Source organism: Sus scrofa, chromosome 7 (assembly GCF_054392235.1).
Source record: "Sus scrofa isolate SSC_HxYL_T2T_F1_AM1 chromosome 7, Sscrofa_HxYL_maternal_Yorkshire_Landrace_v2.0, whole genome shotgun sequence".
In the NCBI taxonomy this organism is placed as follows: domain Eukaryota; kingdom Metazoa; phylum Chordata; class Mammalia; order Artiodactyla; family Suidae; genus Sus; species Sus scrofa.
Genome location: NC_139389.1, coordinates 13,467,486 through 13,490,056, shown reverse-complemented (window position 1 = coordinate 13,490,056; position 22,571 = coordinate 13,467,486). Strand labels below are relative to the sequence as shown.

At 37.6% G+C, this 22,571-nt stretch overlaps 1 protein-coding gene across 13 annotated transcripts in view; it reads left to right on the top strand.

Moving 5' to 3' along the window:
- Positions 1–22,571, top strand: part of NUP153 (nucleoporin 153) — an 88,700-nt gene that overhangs the window by 26,821 nt on the left and 39,308 nt on the right. For 9 of the 13 annotated variants that reach the window (XM_084967449.1, XM_084967446.1, XM_084967450.1 and 6 more), the window contains 10 exons: positions 4,580–4,805; positions 10,389–10,637; positions 10,777–10,916; positions 11,003–11,131; positions 15,121–15,237; positions 15,331–15,372; positions 15,478–15,534; positions 17,779–17,925; positions 21,164–21,213; positions 21,464–21,590. In XM_084967449.1, coding sequence (XP_084823575.1) covers positions 4,730–4,805; positions 10,389–10,637; positions 10,777–10,916; positions 11,003–11,131; positions 15,121–15,237; positions 15,331–15,372; positions 15,478–15,534; positions 17,779–17,925; positions 21,164–21,213; positions 21,464–21,590 — 1,134 coding nt within the window. In that variant the 5' untranslated portion in view covers positions 4,580–4,729. The remainder of the gene's footprint in view (positions 1–4,579; positions 4,806–10,388; positions 10,638–10,776; positions 10,917–11,002; positions 11,132–15,120; positions 15,238–15,330; positions 15,373–15,477; positions 15,535–17,778; positions 17,926–21,163; positions 21,214–21,463; positions 21,591–22,571) is intronic. The other 4 variants (XM_084967443.1, XM_013977457.3, XM_084967444.1 and 1 more) reach the window with 1 other exon arrangement.

The following is a 22,571-nucleotide window of genomic DNA, read 5'->3' as shown; positions in this document are numbered from 1 at the left end:
TAGGGGTCTAATCGGAGCTGTAGCTGCTGGCCTACACCATAACAACAGCAACGTGGGATCCAAGCCAAATCTGCAGCCTACACCACAGCTCATGGCAACGCCGGATCGTTAACCCACTGAGCAAGGGCAGGGATCGAACCCACAGCCTCATGGTTCCTAGTCGGATTCGTTAACCACTGAGCCATGACGGGAACTCCATTTTAGTTTAATAGATTTTAATTATTGTCTGACTAGTGTTCTGCATGTATGTTTTTCAGATAACTGAATATTAAGTTTAAAGGGGGATCCTGTTGCTGTGTAGCGGAAATGAACCCGACAAGTATCCATAGGGGCTCGAGTTCGATCTCTGCCCTTGCTTGCTAGGTTAAGGATCCAGCATTGCCATGAGCTCTGGCGTGGGTTGCAGACCTTGTTCGGATCCTGTGTTGCTGTGGCTGTAGTGTAGGCTGGCAGCTATGGTGTAGTCCGGCAGCTGTAGCTCCGATTCGACCCCTCGGCTGGGAACTTCCATATGCTGCAGGTTCAGCCCTAAAAAGAAAAAAAAAGAGGAGTTCCCATTGTGGTTTGGTGGTTAACAAACCCGACTAGTATCCATGAGGATGTGGGTTCCATCCTTGGCCTTGCTCAATGGGTTAAGAGTCCAGCATTGCTATGAGCTGTGATGTAGGTCGTAGACCTGGCTCGGATCTGGTGTTGCTGTGGCTGTAGTGTAGGCTGGCAGCTATAGCTCTGATTCGACCCCTAGCCTGGGAACCTTCATATGCTGTAGGTTTGGCCCTAAAAAGACAAAAAAAAAAAAAAAAGAAGAGAAAAGTTTTAAGTATATAGGAATTCCCGCTGTGGCCCAGTGGGATCGGCAGCATTTCTGCAGTGCTAGAATGCAAGTTTGATCCCTGACCTGGTATTGTGGGTTAACGATCTGGCATTGCCACAGCTGCAGCATAGGTTACAACTGCAGCTTGGATCTGATCCCTGGCTAGGGAACTCCATGTGCCTCTGGGTGGCCTAAAAAGGAAAAAAAAAAAAAAGAGATTTAGGTGTATTTAATTTTATTCACCTGTTGTAGAGGGACTTTCTCCCTAAAATGTATGGTGATTTCTTGAAATGTATCTCATTTCCTAATCTCTTGAATTAGAATGGTGGTCCTCAAACTATAGAATGTATCAGAATCACTTGGGAGGGTTTGTTAAAAAAGGTAAGCCCTACCTCCTAAATATAGTACGGCTAGGACAAACCCAAGATGATGGTATTACAAATAATAAAGGGACCACATCTTGGGAACCACTAGTGCTAGGGATACTGGTCTTAATTTAACTTTTCTTGATGACTTAAGGTCATTAACCCTATAGAGGTATATTGAAGTATCAGGATATTTCTTTCTTTCTTTTTTTTTTTTTTTTTGCCTTTCTGAGGGCCGCACCCACTGCACATGGAGGTTCCTAAGCTAGGGGTCAAATCAGAGCTGCAGCTGCCAGCCCACGCCAGAGCCAAAGCAATACCAGATCCAAGCTGTATATATGACCTACACCACAGCTTATGGCAATGCCAGATCCTTAACCCGCAGAACAAGGCCAGGGATCAAAGCCACAACCCCATGGTTCCCAGTCAGATTCGTTAACCACTGAGCCACGATGGGAACTCCCAGGATATTTCTTTTTAATAAATGGTTCCAGGTCAATTTTATCACCTGTATTTCTTTTTATTGTCAAGTGCTTCATGCTTCCATTCATTGTGTCATTAATAATTCCTCTCTCACTGAAATTTTGTTGTACCAAGTTGCTGTGGGCTGAGGTTAAATAAATTGCTTACATTTTAGTTTGGAAAAGAAGGTCTCCAAGCAATTCATGAGTTTTAATGAATGCAATGAATGAGCTTTATTATAGACTTTTTTTTTTTTTTTTTTGGTCTTTTTAGGGTTCACACCGTGGCATATGGAAGCTTCCAGGCTAGGGGTCTAATCAGAGCTGCAGCTGCAGATCTACACCACAGCCATAGTAACGTGGGAGCCAAGCTGCGCCTGCAACCTACACTGCAGCTTGTGGCAACTTGGGATCCTTAACCCACTTATCGGGGCCAGAAATCAAACCCACACCCTCATGGATACTAGTTGGGTTCTTTACTGCTGAGCCACAAAGGAGACTGTTCATTTTTTACATAATTCTCCACAATACCTAACGGCCATCATATAAGTGACCTTTGGTTGAATATGGTGTTAAGTTGTTTTGTACTTGCCTCCTTAGGTGAGTAGGGATCACGGAATGTCTGATATTTTTAGTAGCTAAACACCTTAAGGGAAGTCAACAAAAGATATATTTTGTACTAAATTTTTGCTTTAGTGCTCTAGCTATCTTATCACTTCTTATCAAGCATGTCCTACTTTTTTGCTTCAGCTATGTCTTGAGATCACCTTCAAGTATTTTGGGCTATGGGGAGGAGTACATAAATATTTAAGTATAAATAACAAAAAATATGATGTTTTTATAAATATTAAATCCTGGAGTAGGTATATAATCTTTCTTTCAAAAAGAACTAATACTATGTAATAGTATAAAAAAAGGCAACATATGTATTTGTGTTTTTCAGTAATGAGTATTCTAGTTGGCTTCATGTGTTGCTAGAGAACTTACAATGTTAGATCTGTTCAAAATTTCTGTTTGGAGGAAAAATAATTACTTATTTCCCAGTTGTTACCTACATCTTTTCAAGCAGTAAGGAAAATACTATTCAAGTCCCAGTATCAGAGGTGTCTTCCATCATTTCTGTTGAGAGGATTTTTCAAGGCCTCTTTGTTTTGGGTTTGCTTTCAGGGTAGATTTATGTATTCTGGTAATGATTGTTTTTTTTTTTTGGTACCTGTCAATTCATTTTTTTTCCCTCTTCTGTGACTTTGTCTGAAATCCTGCTAATGGTAGTCTGTGAAGGAAATCATTGCCTAAAACTGGTTACTGGTTATCTCACCCCAAGTTGTTTCTGCTAGCTTTTTTTTTTTCTCATTAGTGAAATTACCAATATACGTTTCTGTTATATTTTGTCAATTGTGAAGTGCTTTCATATTATTTCATTTGATCTTTGTTATAATTCTATCAGGGAATAGTAGCAGGGTTATCCTGCTCCTATTTAGAATAACTACTACTGAATATTCACCTGTTCAGTAGTAAGTGGTGTTCTTATTTTACCTAGAATAAATCAAGAGTACAGGGAGATACTCATGTTTCCCCCAGGTCCTGTCAGTCCCAGAGTCCATGCTTTTACTGTTTGCTAGATAGACCACAGCATTTGGGTTTGTACCTTGGGTGACTTACACTTCATTGTCTCTCTTCATCTATAAAGTGGCACTATTAAAGCCAATTTCATAAAATTATTGTGAGGATTAAATTGAATATGTATAAACTGCTGACAACAGTGTCTGACATGTAGCAAAGCTGTGATTAATGTTAATAATATTGATAGTTGTTATGCCACACCTTTTCTGCCTTTAAACTGTAATAAAATTCTTGGTTTTTCAGGCAACATTTGGTATAATGCAGTTTTAACCATCAAAAAAATCTTAGTTTGTGTCTTAAGGTTATTATGTTCGATTAGTTGTCTTATTGCCTGTCTTTTAAAAAAATTCTCATTTTTATTTGTCTGAATCGTCATTCTTGGAATTCCCATCGTGGCTCAGCAGTTAATGAACCCGACTAGCATCCGTGAGGACACAGGTTTGATCCCTGGCCTGGCTCAGTAGGTTAAGGATCTGGCGTTGCCGTGAGCTGTGGTGTAGGTCTCAGACTCGGCTCAGATCTTGCGTTGCTGTGACTGTGGTGTAGGCCGGTGGCTATAGCTCCAATTGGACCTCTGGCTTGGGAATCTCCGTATGCCGCAAGTGCGGCCCTAAAAAGACAAAAAAACAAAAACAAAAAACTTTATTCTTAAAGACTATACAGTAAAGTAATTCCTTATGGAAACTGTTGAAAGTATTGCTTATATTGCTTCTCTTAATGTGCTGGGATCAAGATGGATGCCTTTCGTTTGGGATTATAACATTTTAGTGCATATTTTATTACTAAATCTAAAATTTGTTGCTTTTTGATGGCCTATTGGAGTTTTTTTTTGTTTGTTTGGTTCCCAGGCTAGGGGTCGAATCGGAGCTGTAGCCACCGGCCTACGCCAGAGCCACAGCAACGCAGGATCTGAGCCGTGTCTGCAACCTACACCACAGCTCACGGCAATGCCGGATCCTTAACCCACTGAGCAAGGGCAGGGACTGAACCCGCAACCTCATGGTTCCTAGTCGGATTCGTTAACCACTGCGTCACGATGGGAACTCCTGGAGTTTTTTTTTTAAAGATTAGAATAATCTTGTGGCCACTTGGGGCAGTTACTGACTCATGGACATATGCATATGCATATGGAAGAAAGAAAAAGGTAGGAATTTCATGTCTATAGAATTTGTAAAATACATTAACTTAGCATTAACTCAAGTAACTGAATTTTAGAAAACATTGTTGGAGACATGCTTGGTATGGCCTTCTGTAAATAGGTACTTATTTAAAAGAGAAATTCCTAAAACTGCCTTACATGTTTTTCCCCTCAACAGGGCATTCTTAGCAGGGTTACAGAATCTGTTAAGAATATTGTGCCAGGATGGCTACAGAGATACTTCAACAAGAATGAAGATGTGTGTAGCTGCTCAACAGACACAAGAGAGGTGCCACAGTGGCCGGAAAACAGGGAAGATGACCATACGATGTATGCAGATGAGGAGGGCGCCAGTGTTCATGATGGGAGGATCACTCCTGAACCAACAGTCAGTAATACAGAAGGTAAGTAGGATGTGGATATTTTGTTATGAATGATAGGCTTTCATGCCTTAATTTAAAATATTTTTATAGTCCTTGGCTGTGGTAAATCTAATCGTATAGTACAGAAACCATGTTGGAGGAGATTGATAATCACCTTCAAATTAGTTGTTTACTAAATAGTAATTTTACCAGTGTAACTTTTATATAAATAGTAACTAGAGCTGGAGAGTAGTATGCATTCTTCAAATAGCACAGGGCACTAAGAACAGTTAGGGAACCTCTGGCTCATTTCAGATCTTGTCTGCAGCTTTTTGCTTATATGTACCGCCTTGCATTGACTGTCTTAATGATGGTGAGCCATTATTTCTTCTGCTAGGTTAGTGGAATGGATCAGTGAGGAGAACCTCAAATCATGTACGTGTTAAATTTTTGTTGATTCAGTGAGAGTTCAGGCCTCTGAGGGCCCCTCAATGGCATATCTAGCTGGCTAGCTAGCAGTACATTGAAGTTGTAGACTGCACTGGCCGATTGATAGCATGTGATCGTAGGAATACTTTCAGCACACTGCGTATTTATGGCTGATGTGACTCTATAGATGACATGGCCTCATTTAGTCTTACTATTCCCAAATGTGTTCTCTATTGGACCTGGTTTGGAGAGTAAGAAAGCTCTGTAAATATAAAAAACTGGCATTGTGTTAGTAGCGTACCATCCAGTAGAAGTATATTATACTAGCTTTCTTTTTTCTGTAGAGCTTCTGTATATATTAGATATATAGCAGGTGTCTGCCAATAGCTAGAATATCATCCTATCACTTTTGTTTTTGGTCTTTTCTAGGGCCGCACCCGTAGCACATGAGGTTCCCATGCTAGGGGTCTAATCGGAGCTGTTGCTGCTGGCCTATGCCAGAGCCATGGCAACGCAGGATCCAAGCCGCATCTGCCACCTACACCACAGCGCATGGCAACGCCAGATCCTTAACCCACTGAGTGAGGTCTGGGATTGAACCAGCAACCTCATGGTTCCTAGTTGGATTCGTTAACCACTGAGCCATGATGGGAACTCTGGGTTATACATTTTGAAACTCTGCTTTCACTTCTTTTGGGTGTATACCCAGAAGTAAAATTGCTGGGTCGTATGATGGTTCTAGTTTTCAGTTTTTTTGAGGGCCCACCATACTGTTTTCCCTACTGTTTGCACCATTTCACATTTCGTATCAACAGTACAAGGGTTCCAGCTGCACATCGTCACCGACATTTACTTTCTGTTTTCCTGACAGTAGCTGTCCTCATGAGTGTGAAAATATCTCATTGTGGTTTTGATTTGTATTTCTTTTAAGATTAGTGATGTTGAGCTAATGATAAGATTAGTGATGATCTTTTCATATGACGGTTGGCTATTCCGTATATTGTTTTTGGAGAAATGCCTGTTCAAGTCTTTTGCCCAGTTTTTAATCATGTTTTTTTTTGTTGTTGTTGAGTTGTGGGAGTCCTTTATATGTTCTGGATGTTAACCCCTTATTGTATATATGATTTGCAGATGTTTTCTGTCATTCTTTAAGTTGCCTTTTCTCTCTTTTGTTTTCTCTTTTGATTTTGACTTTCAGTGCACAAAGGTTTTAAAGTTAGAGTTTCGCATCTTTTTTTCTTTTGTTGCCTGTCATATTCCAAGAAATCATTGCCAAGACCATTGTCTTGAAGCTTTTCTCTGTTGTTTTTCTTAAAGTTTTGTAGTTTGGGGGCTTATGTTTAGGTCTTTAATCCATTTTGAGTTGATTTTTTTTGAGTGTAGTGGAAGATAAGCGTCCAGTTTTCTTCTTTTGCTTGTAGATGCCCAGTTTTCCCAAAATTATTTGTTGAAGAGACTGTCCTTTCCCCATTGAGTGGCCTTGGCACCCTGTCAGGGATCATTTGACTGTGTATGCAAGGGTTTACTCCTGGGCTCTCTATACTTTTCAGTTGTTCCGCTGGTCTACATGTCTGTCTTTATGCTGTCACCATACTTTTTTTTTTTTTTTAATAGCTGCATTTGCAGCATATGGAAGTTCCTAGGCTACGCACAGGTCAAATTGGAGCTGCAGCTGCAGGCCTACACCACAGCCATGGTAATGCCGGATCCAGGCTGCATCTGCAACCTATGCCATGGCTTGTGGTAACCCTGGATCCTTAACCCACTGAGCAAGACCCGGGATGAACATGCATCCTTGAGGACCCTATGTTGGCTTCTTAACCTGCTCAGGCACAACGGGAACTTCACACCACTTTTTTTTTTTTTTGGCTTTTTTAGGGCCAAACCTATGGCATATTAAAGTTCCCAGGGTTGGGGTGAAATAAATCAGAGCCACATCTGCTGGGTTTTGCTACAGCCATAGCAAGATAGGATCCGAGCTGAGTCTGCAACCTGTACTACAGCTCATGGTGTTGCCGGATCCCTGACCCACTGAGTGAGGCCGGGGATTGAACCCATGTCTTCATGAATATAGTCAATTCGTTCCCTCTATACCACGATGGGAACTCCCATACCACACTTTCGATCACTATTTAGTAATAAGTTTTTGAAAGCAGGAAGTGTGAGACCTCCAAAGTTGTTCCTTTTCCAATTATCTTGAGTATTATCAAAGGGTCCCTTGAGATTCCATAAGAATTTTAGATGTATTTTTCTATTTTCTCAAAAAAAAGTCATTGGGCTTTTGAAAAGCATTGCATTGAATCTGCAGATCATTTTGCATAGTATTAACATTTTAACAATACTAGTCTTCCAGTCTTAAGAATGGGGCATGTATTTCCGTTTATGTCCTCTATATTTCTTTCAGCAATGTTTTATAGTTTTTATTGTGGAGGTCTTTCACTTCTTTCCTTAATTTCTGTTTTATTGTTTTTGATGCTATTGTTAATGGAATTACTTTCTTAATTTACTCTTCAGATTGTTCATTGTTAGTGTATAGAAACAAAACTGATTTTTCCATATTGATTTGTATCCTACTACTTAGCCTAATTTGTTAATTTTAACACTTTTTTTGTGGACTATTTAGGGATTTCTTCATATAAGATATATCATCTGTAAACAGATAATTTTACTTCTTCCTTTAAAATTTGAATTAAGTTGGTTCCTTTTTTCTTGCCTTAATTACTCTAACTAGAACTTTGAATACTGTGTTAAATAGAATTGGGGAAAGCAGACATTCTTGTCTTATTCCTGATTTTGGAGGAAAATCAGTCTTTGACCATTAGATATAATGTTAGGTATGAGTTTTTCATATATGATTTGTTATGTTGATATTTCCTTCTAGTTCTATTTGAGTGTTTGTGTCTGCACCTCTTTTCTTATGTAATAATAAATAGCACTTTGAGACTGAATAACGAGAACTGTTTTGTATTGCTTATTAAGCTGTTATATTTGAAGACAAGCTTTTAGAAAGATAGTACATAGAAGAAAATTACAGAGTAATTTCACGTAGCAAATACAGTCCAGCAACACAGTAAAGAATGCAGACTCTTCTCGCTCACTGGGCAGACTTAATCTAGGGATGCAAGGAATCATTAATCATTAGGGAATTATTAATAGAATTTAGCATGTTGATAGGTGAAATGATCTTATAAGTTGTTTCTTTTGTGTAGATAGTAAATAGGCATTTGCTAAAACTTAGAATCTTTTGTTTTCTCTCTCTGTTTTTTTTTTTTGCTCTTTAGGGCTGCACTCTCGGCATGTGGAGGTTCCGAGGCTAGGGGTCCAATTGGAGCTATAGCTGCCGGCCTACACCACAGCCATAGCAACGCCAGATCCAAGCCATGTCTGTGACCTATACCATAGCTCATGGCAGCACCAGATTGCTAACCCACCAAGGCCAGGGATCGAACCCGAAACCTCATGGTTCCTAGGCAGATGTGTTAACCATGGAGCCACGACGGGAACTCCTAAAGAACTGTGATTTTATCCAAAAAATACTCTTCAGAGTGTGCAAATGTGAGTACGTGTATACTTGATATGGAGTATTGGGAAAACAATTACATAAATAAATATGGTAAATCAGTATGCTCAAACACACTGTGGTCTTTACAAGTCCAGTGTGCTGTGCATTGTGCTGCGTGGCCACCTCCAGTGCGATCTTTAAAGGGAACGTGCTCTGTATGTAGAGACTAAATTATGTTGATAAATGAAAAAACAAGTCCCATAATAGGATGCATAAACATGATTATGTGGCTAGGGGAAATATTTGTGTATGCATATAAAATATCTGGGAGGATACACAAATTTTTTGCGATACAATTGATTTACAATATTATATATTTCAGGTGTACAACAGTGATTCACAATTTTTAAAGGTTTTTCTCCATTTGTAGTCATTATAAAATATTGTCTGTGTTCCCTATGGTGTACAATATATCCTTGTAGCTTATTTATTTTGTATATAGTAGTTCGTACCTCTTTTTTTTTTTTTTTTTTTTTTAGGGCCACACCCTCTGCATCTGGAAGTTCCCAGGCTAGGGGTCCAATTGGAGTTGTAGCTGCCCATCTACGTCAGAGCCACTGCAATACAGGATCCGAGCTGTGTCTGCGACCTACACTACTCTCATGGCAACACCAGATCCTTAACCCACTGAGTGAGACCAGGGTTGGAACCCACGTCATCATGGATGCTAGTCGGGTTCATTAGCCGCTGAGCCATGACGGGAACTCCCAGTTTGTACATCTTAAACCCTTACCCTTCCCTTCCCCCTTCTCTCTCCATTTTTAACTACTAGTTTTTTTCTTTATATTTTTGATACGGTTTCTTTTTTGTAATATTCACTAGTTTGTTTTCTTTTTTAGATTCCTCCTATGAATGATATTTGTCTTTCTCTGAATTATTTCAATAAGCCTAATACCTTCCAAGTCCATCCACGTTGTTGCAGATGGCAAAATTTCATGCTTTTTTTTTTTACAACTAAGTAGTATTCCAAAAGTAGTGTTCCATTGGAGGATATAGAAATTTAGTAGTGGTTATTTCTGGAGGGGCAGACTTAACCTTATTTTATGACTTTATAGCTCCTTTGCTTATACTTTCTGTGAAAAATCTGTGAGCAGATTTTATAATAATACAAATTCAAGGAACATCAAGAACCATGTACTTGTAGGAATTCCCATTGTGGCTCAGCAGGTAACAAACCCAACTTGTATACATGAGGATGTGGGTTCAATCCCTGGCCCCACTCAGTGGGTTAGGAATCCAGCATTTCGAGCTTCCGTGCTGGCAGTGTAGGTCACAGACACGGTTTGAATCCTGTGCTGCTGTGACTGTGGCTTAGGCCGGCAGCTGTAGCTCCAATTCGACCCTTAGCTTGGGAACTTCCAGATGCCACGAGTGCAGCCTTAACAAAAAAAAAAGAACCATGTGCTTTTAGAAGTGTATTTGATTACTGAAGTATAGGCAAATTCATTTCAGTTGGTTGAAACTTTGTTTGGCTAAAGAATATCTTAAAAATTGGGCTTATCATGGCAAGTTTCAGTGATTTGAATTAAAGCTATATTTATTATATAGTATGTTTTCTTAAACGCTATTTTGTTGTGATAGTGTATTGCTTTTTCTAAGTTGAACATTCATAATATTAATGCTTTTCTTTTAAGAACCCTCAACAACTAGTACTGCTTCAAATTATCCAGATGTATTAACAAGGCCTTCTCTTCATCGGAGCCATCTGAATTTCTCCATGTTGGAATCTCCTGCGTTACACTGTCAGCCCTCCACATCCTCGGCGTTCCCAATTGGCAGTTCTGGATTTTCCCTTGTAAAGGAGATTAAAGATTCTACCTCTCAGCATGATGATGATAACATCTCAACCACCAGTGGTTTTTCTTCAAGAGCTTCTGATAAAGGTATTCTTGGCATTTGATAGCATAGCATTTTGGTAGTAAAAATGAGTTTCATGGGATAATTTTTTTTTAACTTGGTTGTCATTTTCATTTTCTATTTATAAACATATAGGTCTTGTAATTAGTGCTGTTTTTGTTTCAGATATAGCTGTGTCAAAGAACACTTCAGTGCCACCTCTGTGGTCCCCAGAGGCTGAACGTTCTCATTCCCTCTCACAGCACACTGCCACCAGCTCAAAAAAACCAGCATTCAACTTGTCTGCCTTTGGAACACTTTCTCCTGTAAGTACTAATTTGATTTGATTTAATTTAGCCATATTAGTTTTCAGTGTTTATTGCTTATAATTTATCATTATGTTTCTGTGTAGTCACTTGGGAATTCTTCAATCCTTAAAACAAGTCAGCTTGGAGATTCTCCTTTTTACCCTGGAAAAACAATGTATGGTGGAGCAGCAGCTGCTGTGAGACAGCCTAAACTGCAAAACACACCATATCAGGTTGGTTTGAATAGGAAAAAGATTCATAACTTTTTAAAGAAAATAATAAGTAACTATTGGCACTCGAATAGACTTGAGTTTTGGTTCAGTTACTCTTTGGTGAAATGATAGATCTGTGGATTATATTCTTTTTGTTTAGGGACTGTATTAATATTACTTTAGACCTAAGTGAACATTTTATACGTTACTTGTGTATGTATGTTTTAGGAAGTATGATCTATTTCCTTTTTTAAAAAGTTGAGGTATAAGTAACATACAGTAAAATTTACTACAGTATTTGAATTTTAACTGAACACACAAGAGTTGAGTAACCACTTCTGCAATCAAAATATTGAACACACATTTCCCGCCCTCCAAAATGTTACCTTGTGCAACTCTGTAGTCAACCCTATTAATCATTACTACATGCCTAAAATAAAAAAATGATGACAAAAAGTGCTGGCCAGAATCCTTACAATACTGGTGAGAATGCACAGTAGTAGCAGTCACTCTGGAAAACACCTTGGCAGTTTATTATAAAATTTATGTTTATTTAACATACAACTCAACAGTCCAACTTCTAGGTACATACCCAAGAGAAATGAAAATTAATGTTTATAGCAGCTTTATTCACAGTGAACAAAAATTAGAAGCAACCCAAGCATCCTCTCACTGGTAAACAGATTATACTGTAACTCAGCAATAAAAAGGAACTAACTATTGATATATACTAGTATATAAATTGGTCTTAAATGCATTATGCCAAGTAGAATAAGCCACATTCAAAAGACTAGTATATGGTTATATTTATGACATCGTGGAGTAGAAAACAAAACTATGGGGAAAGAAAACAGATCATTGGTTGCCAAGAGGTGGAAGTAGGAAGAAGGATTGAACCTCGGCTGCTGCAGTGGTGAGAGTGCCAAGTCCTAACCACTAGGCCACCAGGGACCTCCCCTCCTTTGCTCATTTTTAAATAAGATTGTTTTCTTATTAATGAGTTTTGAGAGTTCATTTTTCAGGGTGTTAAGTCCTTTATTAGGACTTTATTAGGCAAGTGTTTTACAAATATTTACAAACACTTTATTAGATAAGTGTTTTACAGATATTTTCTCCCATTCTCTGACATGTCTTCACAGTATCTTTTGAAGAGAGGTTTTTACTTTTGATAGGACATTCACCATATTGGTTTTTTTCTTTTTATGGTACATGTTTACATTTTTGTCTAACTTAAGGTAACAGATTTTCTTTTGTTTTCTTCTAGAAACTTTATAGTTTTAGGTTTTTAAAAAAATTTTTCATGAATAGAATTTTTTTTTTTTAAATGGCTGCATCCACAGCATATGGAAGCTCCCAGACCAGGGATCAAACCTGTGCTATGGCAACAACCAGAGCCACAGATTCCTAACCTAATGAGCCACAAGGAACTCCCTGTTTATAGTTTTTTAAATAGAGTGAAGTATAATTAAATTTACAGTCTTGTATTTCAAGTGTACAGCATAGTGATTTAGTTACATATTTGTGTGTTTATGTGTATGTACACACACACACACACACACACACACACACACATTCTTTTTCAGATTCTAGTTTTAGGTTTTAATTTGGACCTATGGGTCATTGTGAGTTAAAATTTTTTTTTTGTCTGAATAATCTAAACTTACAGGATGAATTTCAAGCATACGAACTGAAATTCCCACATTTCCCCCATTGTCACATTATGCCAGAGCCACAGCAGCACGGGATCCGAGCCGCGTCTGCAACCTGCACCACAGCTTACGGCAATGCCGGATCCTCAACCCACTGAGCAAGGCCAGGGATCGAACCCGCAACCTCATGGTTCCTAGTCGGATTTGTTAACCACTGCGCCACGACGGGAACTCCTGTGTGTTTTTTTTTTTTAGGGCTAAATCTGTGACATATGGAGAGGTTCCCAGGCTAGGGGTCTAATCGGAGCTGTTGCCGCTGGCCTATGCCACAGCCACAGCAATGCTGGATCCAAGCTGTGTCTGCCATCTACACCACAGCTCATGGCAACACCAGGTTCTTAACTCACTGAGCAAGGCCAGGAATCGAACCTGCAACCTCATGGTTCCTAGTCGGATTTGTTCTGCTTCACCACCATGGGAACTTCTAAAATTACTTTTATTGATAGATGACATGCTTATTTACATAAGAAATCCCAGGAAACACTAAAAGAAGTTGTCAGGACTTACAAATGAGTTCAGTAACATCAACATAGAATAAAGGTCAACATACAAAGTCAATTGTGTTTACATTTCGTATGTTAACAATAATTGGAAACTGATAATTTTTTTAAAAACACCAGTTTAAGGTAAATTGCATTATTCTGTGCTTTGTCTTGAGTTATTTGAGGATCATAAAAGTTCTGTTTGATGTGTATTTGCTATGGTGCTTACACTTTCAGTTTTTTTTAAAGATGGAGGTGTAATAATACTTCAAACATGTAGGCTTTTGGAGAGGGAAATCCCCTTGGAGATGACAGTTGGTACAGAAATGAGAGGAAAGCGAGTATATATGAAGACTGTCTTGTCCTTAGGAATTGTTGTAATGCATTTATGAGAAAAGGAAGCGTTTCTACTGGAATTTGTAAACATTGGTTGTGTGCTAAAGGGTACATGCCTCTTCTTTTTTTTTTTTGCTTTTTAGTTCCGCACCCTTGGCATATGGAGGTCCCCAGGCCAGGGGTCTGATTGGAGCTACAGCTGCCAGTCTACGCCAGAGCTACAGCAACGCCAGATCCTTAACCCACCGAGCGAGACCAGGGTTCAAACCTGCAACCTCATGGTTCCTAGTTGGATTCGTTTCTGCTGTGCCATGATGGGAACTCCACATGCCTATTCTTTATAAGGATTTTTTTCCTTAACTACAATTTTTTTTTGGTCTTTTTGCCTTTTTTTGGGCCACTCCTACAGCATATGGAGGTTCCCAGGCTAGGGGTCTAATCGGAGCTGTACCCACTGGCCTGTGCCAGAGCCACAGCAACTCGGGATCCGAGCCATGTCTGCGACCCACACCACAGCTCACGGCAACGCCGGATCCTTAACCCACTGAGCAAGGGCAGGGATCGAACCTGTAACCTCGTGGTTCCCAGTTGGATTCGTTAACCACTGTGCCACGACGGGAACTCCTCCTTAACTACAATTTTAAGAAAGTTTGAAACTCATTTATTAAGAAATAGCCTGAATATTTAAAATTTTTCTTATGTTAAAATTTGAGAAAGAAGTCAGCTTAAAATTTTTGATTTCCAGAGTTTCCCATTATAGCTTGGTGGTAACAAACCTGACTAATATCCATGAGGACTCAGGTTTGAACCCTGGCTTTGCTCAGTGGGTTAAGGTCCCAGTTGGTTAAGGTCGGTATTGCTGTGAGCTGTGGTGTAGGTTGCAGACTAGTCAGATCTGGTGTTGCTGTGGTGTAAGCTGTCAACTGCAGCTCCGATTTGTCCCCTAGCCTGGGAACTTTGAATGTAGCGGCTGTGCCCTAAAAGGCAAAAATAAATAAATGATTAAGTTTTAATTACCATTGTAGTGGGTCTACAGTCTCGTTTAGCCATCTTGGAATTTACTGTAGTAATATTTAATACTCAGAGTAACAAATACTTTAATGCAGTTCTCATTAATTTAGTGTTCTTTTATTTAAATATCAGGGATAATTGATCAGGGTAATGCCAGAACTTTTTTACCAGTTTTTTCATTGTTCCCATTTAGCATAGCTGGCAGATCATTAGAGTAGTGTATGATATCACCATTTTTTCTTGATTGTAAGAGTGATTTCTCAGAGAATTATATTTTCGATAAAGGCATAAAGAGAAAAAGTTGAACATGAGCTCGATGGCATCATCCACAGATAAGTTGCTGTTAACAATTCATCCAATTAAATCCAATTTTTGCTTTGCACATTCATTCTATTTTGTAAATATTTTCATTGCCTGAAATAAGTGCTGAGAGTTGACAGTTTGAACAAATAACACAAGGTTTATATTGTAGGCACCAGTCAGAAGACAGATGAAAGCTAAGCAACTCAATGCACAATCCTATGGTGTGACTAGTTCAACAGCTCGGAGAATTTTGCAGTCTTTAGAGAAGATGTCAAGCCCTCTAGCGGTAAGTTTTTAAAATCATAATTAAATTCAAGAGTATAACAAAATTTGAGTTTAGTGAAAAATTTTAATTTTGTTATTGTTTAAACATTACCAGGATGCAAAAAGAATTCCATCTGTTTTTTCTTCTCTGAATTCTGTAAGTCACTTTTAAATCTTTTTTTAAGAGATATTTTTTATATATTGGTGATGAGAGCCATATTTTTCAGTTTCCCATCTATTCTAATAGTTCTTATTTTTTCAGTCTCTTGATAGGAGTGGGATAGATAACACCACAGACTTGCAGGCCAAAAGGAGAAAGGTAATATTCTTTAGCGTTTAAGGTATTGGCGGTTATGTTGTATTTCTTTTTAATTTGGCAAATATACAAATTGAATTTAGTTCATGGTCATCAGGGGACATGTTTAAAAAAACAGATTTTTTTACTTGGACATTGTAGTCTCTTATGAGGGCATTAGCCATGCTGTATATGTAGTAGATGCTCAGTCAGTTTTTCTTGGTTATTTGGCATTTCCATCTTCAGTATCCTGGCAGTCTTCATGAGTAACTCTTAATTTTGATTAATGAAAATATGAGTGAAGGGAGCTTGAAGTGGGTGTTACTTAGAAGCTCAGTGAACTAAAGCCTTCATTGAATGTAGTTATCTTTGTAAACTTCTGTCGTAAATGAACATATCAAGTCTATTATGTGTGATGGTATTTCCAGTTGGTGAATCTTCCATCATCAGCCAATATTCTGTTCCATGACAGCAGAGCTAATAAAAAATATAATGTAGGTATCTTGATAAACCTTTTTAGTGTATTCTGTTTGGTTAAAATTACCTTTGAATGTTACTGTGGAAAAAATAAAATGCTTGATAGTTAGGGTTAATGAGGTATATTTTTTGTCAGTTATATTTGTGGCTGTCCTTCAGACTTTATATACGTATACACACATACGTGTGTGTGTGTGTGTGTATGTGTGTATGTATTTTTGTCTTTTCTGGCCGTACCTGCAACATATGGAGGTTCTCAAGCTAGTGGTTGAATCAGAGCTACAGCTGATGGCCTACACCACAGCCACAGCAACACGGGATCCAAGCCACGTCTGTGACGACCTATACCATAGCTCACGGCAATGCTGGATCCTTAACCCACTGAGCAAGGCCAGGGATCGAACCTGCGTCCTCATGGATGCTAGTCAGGTTCATTTCCATTGAGCCATGACGGAAACTCTTATATACTTATATTTAAGTATCTTTCAGGGGAAGCCGATTCCCAGATCCTTACTTGTTTTACTTATGAAAGCATTTATTGTGACACCATGTTACCCCAGAAATAGTTGATTAAAATTATCATAACTCTTTGAATTAATTGTGGGGATAATTATACTTGAGATATTGGTAAACTGTAATTGTTTTTACTGAAATTCTGATGCAAATAAGGTTTAAATTGAGTTTTTTTTTTGGGATAGCATTGCCTCTCAATTTTTAGAATTACCTAGATCTTTGTAATAAGGCAAGAGGGAACCCATTAAATTGTGCCATAGTAGAAGTTCTCATCAATAAAAATTTAATTAATGGTTGAATATACTATCAATAAGATTTTAGTAATGGATGCTAGGAAATGCAAGGCCAGAATACAGTATTGTAGTTCAGGTTTCATGGTTGTAATCACAATAGTCTACAAAATAGACTTTCTCATTGAGTCATAGGATCACATTTGTGATGAGGATTTAGGAAAGAGCTGGTAACTGTACAGAGGCTTTGCCCTGGAAACCAGTGTTGTTCACAGCTGTTGCTGCTGAGTGAAAGGATTGTATTCATAGCATTACAATCTTTGGACAGAGTAGAGGCTCTTAGCTTTGTAGTCATCTTATACCAACAGGATTTTGACTGTGTTTCAGAGTACCAAAGACTGTTGACTAGACGCTTGCATACTTTGATAACAAAGCCAGTTCATTTTAATATTTTGAATTCTTAACAGTGCTTTACTAATTAGGCCTAAATTGTAGGGCTTTGGGTTTGGGTTTTAAATAACATTGGAAGAAAATTTACTTGAAGAGAGGTTTGCTCAATTTGTAGCAATTAAAGTATTTTCACAGCTAGTTAAAAGATAATTTATTTACAGCTGGAGAAAATGTACACAGTAATTTGGGGGAAATGTGACAATTTTAGTTCATATGCTTGAAATTTGTCCTGTAAAAGTTTAGATTATTCAGAATATTCTGCAGTATTTCCCATTTTGTGTGTGTGTGAACATGCGTGTGAAGAGTCATTAGGTGTAGAATAAAATAGTGTATAAAACCATTTGAAATAATATGTGTATATATATATAGGTATCTAAATAAGTACATACATAAATAAATCATGTAAGTACATGTATATACACCCTTGGTTCTTTTACTGTCAGTTTTTCCTCTTAGCATTTGTTTGCGACTACTGGGTATTTCTCTAGGAAGTACTCATAGTCTCTGTGTTGTATTAATTATTGTTAAATAATTTTTAAGTATGCATCACCGATATATGGAAATAAAAGTTTGTCTTTGATTTCTGCCTCTCTGTAAGGTGGATTCTCAGAACCCCCCTGTTCAGGGACTCATGACCCCAAAGCCAGTTTCCATAGCAGCAAATCGAACTGTTTACTTTAAACCATCTCTGACACCATCTGGTGAATTAAGGAAGACTAATCAAAGAGTAGATAAAAAGCACAGTGTGAGTATGTGTTTATTTTTACTAGTCTTTGAATATTGATTAAAATGATTAAAAATAAGAATGTAAAGTATAGATAATGAACTATTGCAGTCTAGCAACTAGGTAATGCATAAAGTTTATGAATTAGTGATCATTGCAAATTGGTATGGCTTTAAATGGCTGGCATCTTGGTCAAATCCTAAATTAGTATTTCCTAGTAAACACTAGTATATATTCACTGTTTAAATAATTTTGCCAGACTGGCTTTGTGTATTTTGTTTGTGTTGTTGAACTATTTGAGAATAAATTTCAGTCATGTGACTTCACCCCAAAGTACTTTGGAACACACGTCTTATGTTACCATGTCTAAGGAAGTTAATAATGTTAATTCCTTCCTAATATTATCTAGTATCTGGTTCATATACAAACATTGTTTATAGCTGCTTTTTCAAACCAGAATCCAAGCAAGTTTTACAAATTACTTTTGGTTTTAGCTTTCTAGACCTCAAATCTTCACCACATTGTTTTTTTAAATAATTTCTTGATTGAGATATAATTCACATGGCATGCCATTCACCAATACTAACTTAAAGTGTATAGTTCAGTGGTTTTAGTATCTTCACAGTTCATCTTCTGTCATCACTAGTGTCAACTTTAGAACATTTTCATCACCATCCCTTTCCCGTCAAAATCTCACACCCATTGGTAGTTACTTCCCACCCTGCCTCCTCCAGCCCTAGGCAACCATTAATCTGTCCCTATAGATTTGCTGACCTGGATATTTCATATAAATTAAATTTAAAATAAGTGGTCCTTGGTGTCTGACTGATTTCACTTAGCATAATGTTTTTAAGGTTCACATCATGTATTGGAACTTCAGTCCTTTTTATGGCTTAATATTACTTGGATATACCAATTTTGTTCATTCATTAATTGAGGGACATTTGGGTTGTCTTCACTTTTAGCTGAAGAATAGTACTACCATGAAGTTTTATGTACAGATTTTTTTTGTGAACATATGTATTAGTTTTTGTTGGGTCTTACACCTTGGATTAGAATTGTTAGGCACATTGGTATTTGCAAAGACTAGATCAGTTGTCTGTTATACGTCTCGTATTCTGAGTTTGCCTGTTTCCTTGTATCATTTAACTAAATTTTTTTGTGTTTACGTAACATTTTCCTATTTGTGCCTCTGTTTATGTTTAATCTCATTCAGTCTTCATAACAATGCAGTTTCTTGAAAATTTTCACAGTTGAAAGAATAGTACAGTATTTAGCTATTTCCTTTGACTTGACTCACTAATCATTAACGTTTTGTAATATTTGCTTTATCAAAATTTAAAAAATAATTTGAACATAATTTTGGACTTGTAAGAAAGTTCTTAAGTTCTCCACACTTTACTGCATTTGCTTTTTATCTTTTTCTGTGTTTTCTACAAATAAGGAATTCTGTCAGATAACTGCAGAAGTGTTATCCAAACTATAAACTTGGGACTTGCCGTCGTGGAAACAAATCTGACTAGGAACCATGAGGTTGTGGGTTCGATCCCTGGCCTCACTCAGTGGGTTAGGGATCTGGTGTTGCCATGAGCTGTGGTGTAGGTCACAGACGCAGCTCTGATCCTTCATTGCTGTGGCTATGGTGTAGCCCGTAGCTCCAATTAGACCCCTAGCTTGGGAACCTCCATATGCCGCAGGTGTGGCCCTAAAAAAGCAAAAAAAAAAAAAAAAAAAAAAAAAAAAAATCCCACAAACTTAACAATGGTATGTTATTTACTATGCAGATGTCATTTGGATGCCAGTTGTCTCAAAAGAAAGAAAATGCAAGATCATTTCTTTCATCTAGTTGTATCTCTTTATATTCTTTTTTGTTTTCTTTTCTTTTGCTTTTTAGGGCTGCACCTATGGCATACGGAAGTTCCCAGGCTAGGGGTCTAATCAGATACTACAGCTGCTGGCCACAGCTATAGCCACGCAAGATCTGAGCCACATCTGTGACCTACACCACAGCTCACAGCAATGCTGGATCCTTTACTCATTGAGGCCCAGGATGGAACCTGCACCCTCATGGATCCTGGTCAAGTTTGTTACCGCTGAGCCATGACTGAAGCTCCCTCTCTTTTATATTCTTTAATCTAGAAAAGTTGTTTAGGATTTCGTTTATTTTTTGGTATTTCATAACATTGATATTTCTAAATAGTACAGGTAAGTTTCTATGTAGAGTGTCCTGCAATTTGGGCAAGTTTGATGTGTCCTCACGAAGCGATTCCAGTTATGGACTTTCAGTAGTATAATACAACAGAATAGATTTTGAGCTCGTCTCAATGTATCCTAGTAGGAGGCATGTGTCACCCGGTTTCCCCATTTCTGACACTGTGCTCATTAATTAGTTAAGGTGGTGCTGATGGAGATGATTCACTGTAAAGTCACTATTTTACCTTTTGTAATTAATAAGAACTTTGAGAGCAAAAATATCCTTTTCACCCATTACTGTTAGCATTATTGATGGTTTTTGCCTGAATCTGTTATTTGTAGATGTCAAATGGTGGTTTTCTAACTCCACCATTTCTTCTACTTTTATTAGTTGGTTTTCTGCTCTAAGAAGTTTTGTTTTTTCTCTTTATCTGTTTACTTCTTCATGTATTTATTTGTTGAAGTCAGCTTGAATTCTTACATTTGGTAAGATTATAATCTTTTATTAGTATTAATTTATTTTGATGTTCATATTGTCCCACATTTGACTTTTGAAGTGGCTTCTTTGTGTCCTGTTAATATTTATCCATTATTTTTTGAGCAGTTAGTTGCTTTTTGGTATTATAAAATACCCAGGCTCATTTCTGAGTTTTCAGCCCCAGCTATTTGTCCAAGAAACCCTGATTCCTTTAAATGGAGGAACTCCATTTGCACTTGCAGAGAATCATTTCAAAAGGAATATCCGTGTAAATTTGATTTGCACATTTAATAGGCCATAACGAGAGATAAGTAAAAGTATTTTTGTGGTTGGTAAATGTTTTAAATTTAGGTGTTACCATTTATGTTGAAAGGACTGCTGTGCTTAGTGACAGTTTATGTATGTAATCAGACTGTAACTCTTGGTCATCTTTCAGGAGGCAGGGTGTAAGTTACAGATTTTAGGTGGGATTCATTAACTAAAAAAAATCAGAGTCCTCATTCCAAATATTAAAATTCAGAGATAGGTTGTGTTAAAGTTAAATAAGCAAGTGTGTAAATATGTTCTTTTTTTTTTTTTTTTTTTTAGACTGGCTATGAAAAAAATATGTCACCAGGACAGAATAAAGAACGAGAGAGGTAATGTCATCTTTGTAGCAAAACTTCTTTATAGTTAGTTTGTAAGGTCTATATGATTTACATATACTTTTTTGAAGATTAAGAAGGTTAAAAAAATAGAAACTTCACACAAAAAATCTGTCAAGTTTTAAAATCACATTCAGCTGAACACTTATTTTCTTAATTGTTGGCAGTTCTAATTTTTAGGTATTCAGTTATCAAGTTGTGGACCAGAGTAATATATCATTTAATTTTCTTTTTCTTTGCCTAGTGGCTTTTCTTACCCAAATTTCAGTATGTCTGCAGCCAATGGTTTATCTTCTGGAGTAGGTAGTGGAGGTGGCAAGATGAGACGAGAGAGAACCCGCTTTGTGGCATCTAAACCTCAGGACGAGGAGGTAGGGTCACACTCTTAGTTAATATGTATTTCACCACTTCTTGATTTTTTTTGTTTGTTTTGTTTTCACATTTTTGTTAATGTTATGAATGTGAAGTGGTGTGCCATTGAATTTTTAATTTGCATGTCTAATTAAAAATTACTCGGGTGGGGAGGCATCTTTTTGTGAGTTTCTTGGCCCTTTGGGTTTTTATCCATTTTTCTTTGTTGGGTTATCTTTTTTATTAGGAAGAGTTCTTTATATATTCTGAACATGAGAGTTTGAGAATGATGGGGTTGGTTGGAAGTTGGTTTAATTAATCTTTTTGTTTAGTTTACACTATATGTTTTCTAACTACTTTGAGTAGAACACAGGTCCCATTTCAGTTTTTTATAAATAAATTTCAGGCTAGCTAGCTGTGTCTTTTTTTTTTTTTTGCCTTTTAGGGCTGCACTTGCGGCATATGGAAGTTCCCTGGCCAGGGGTCGGGAATAGGAGCCACAGCTGCTGGCCTACACTATAGACACGGCAACGTGGGATTCTGTCTGCAACCCACACCACAGCTCATGTTAACACCAGATCCTCAACCCACTGAGTGAGGCCAGGGATCGAACCTGCATCCTCATGGGTACTAGTTGGGCTTGTTTTCACTGAGCCATAACAGGAACTCCTGTGGTTTGTTTCTAATTAAAATTTCATTTGTGACTTTCTCATTGACCCATGAGGAACTGTGAGTATGTTTTTAGTTTTTTAAAAAGAAGATCTTCTGTAACAGTTTCTGTTGACTGAAATTATGTTTTAGTTGAAATTACTGTGTGTATCCAGTGTTAATTTTCCTCCTATCGGTATTTTGTTTTGTAGTCTTGTTTAGAATGTAGGTCTTTTTCATGTTTTACCTCTCTCTTTTCCAGTATAACAGTTTTGGCATTTGTACTTCTCTGACTTATCAGAATCCTGACTTTGCAGTTTGGGCTTTCTGCCGTATGCCTGTTTTATTGTGAT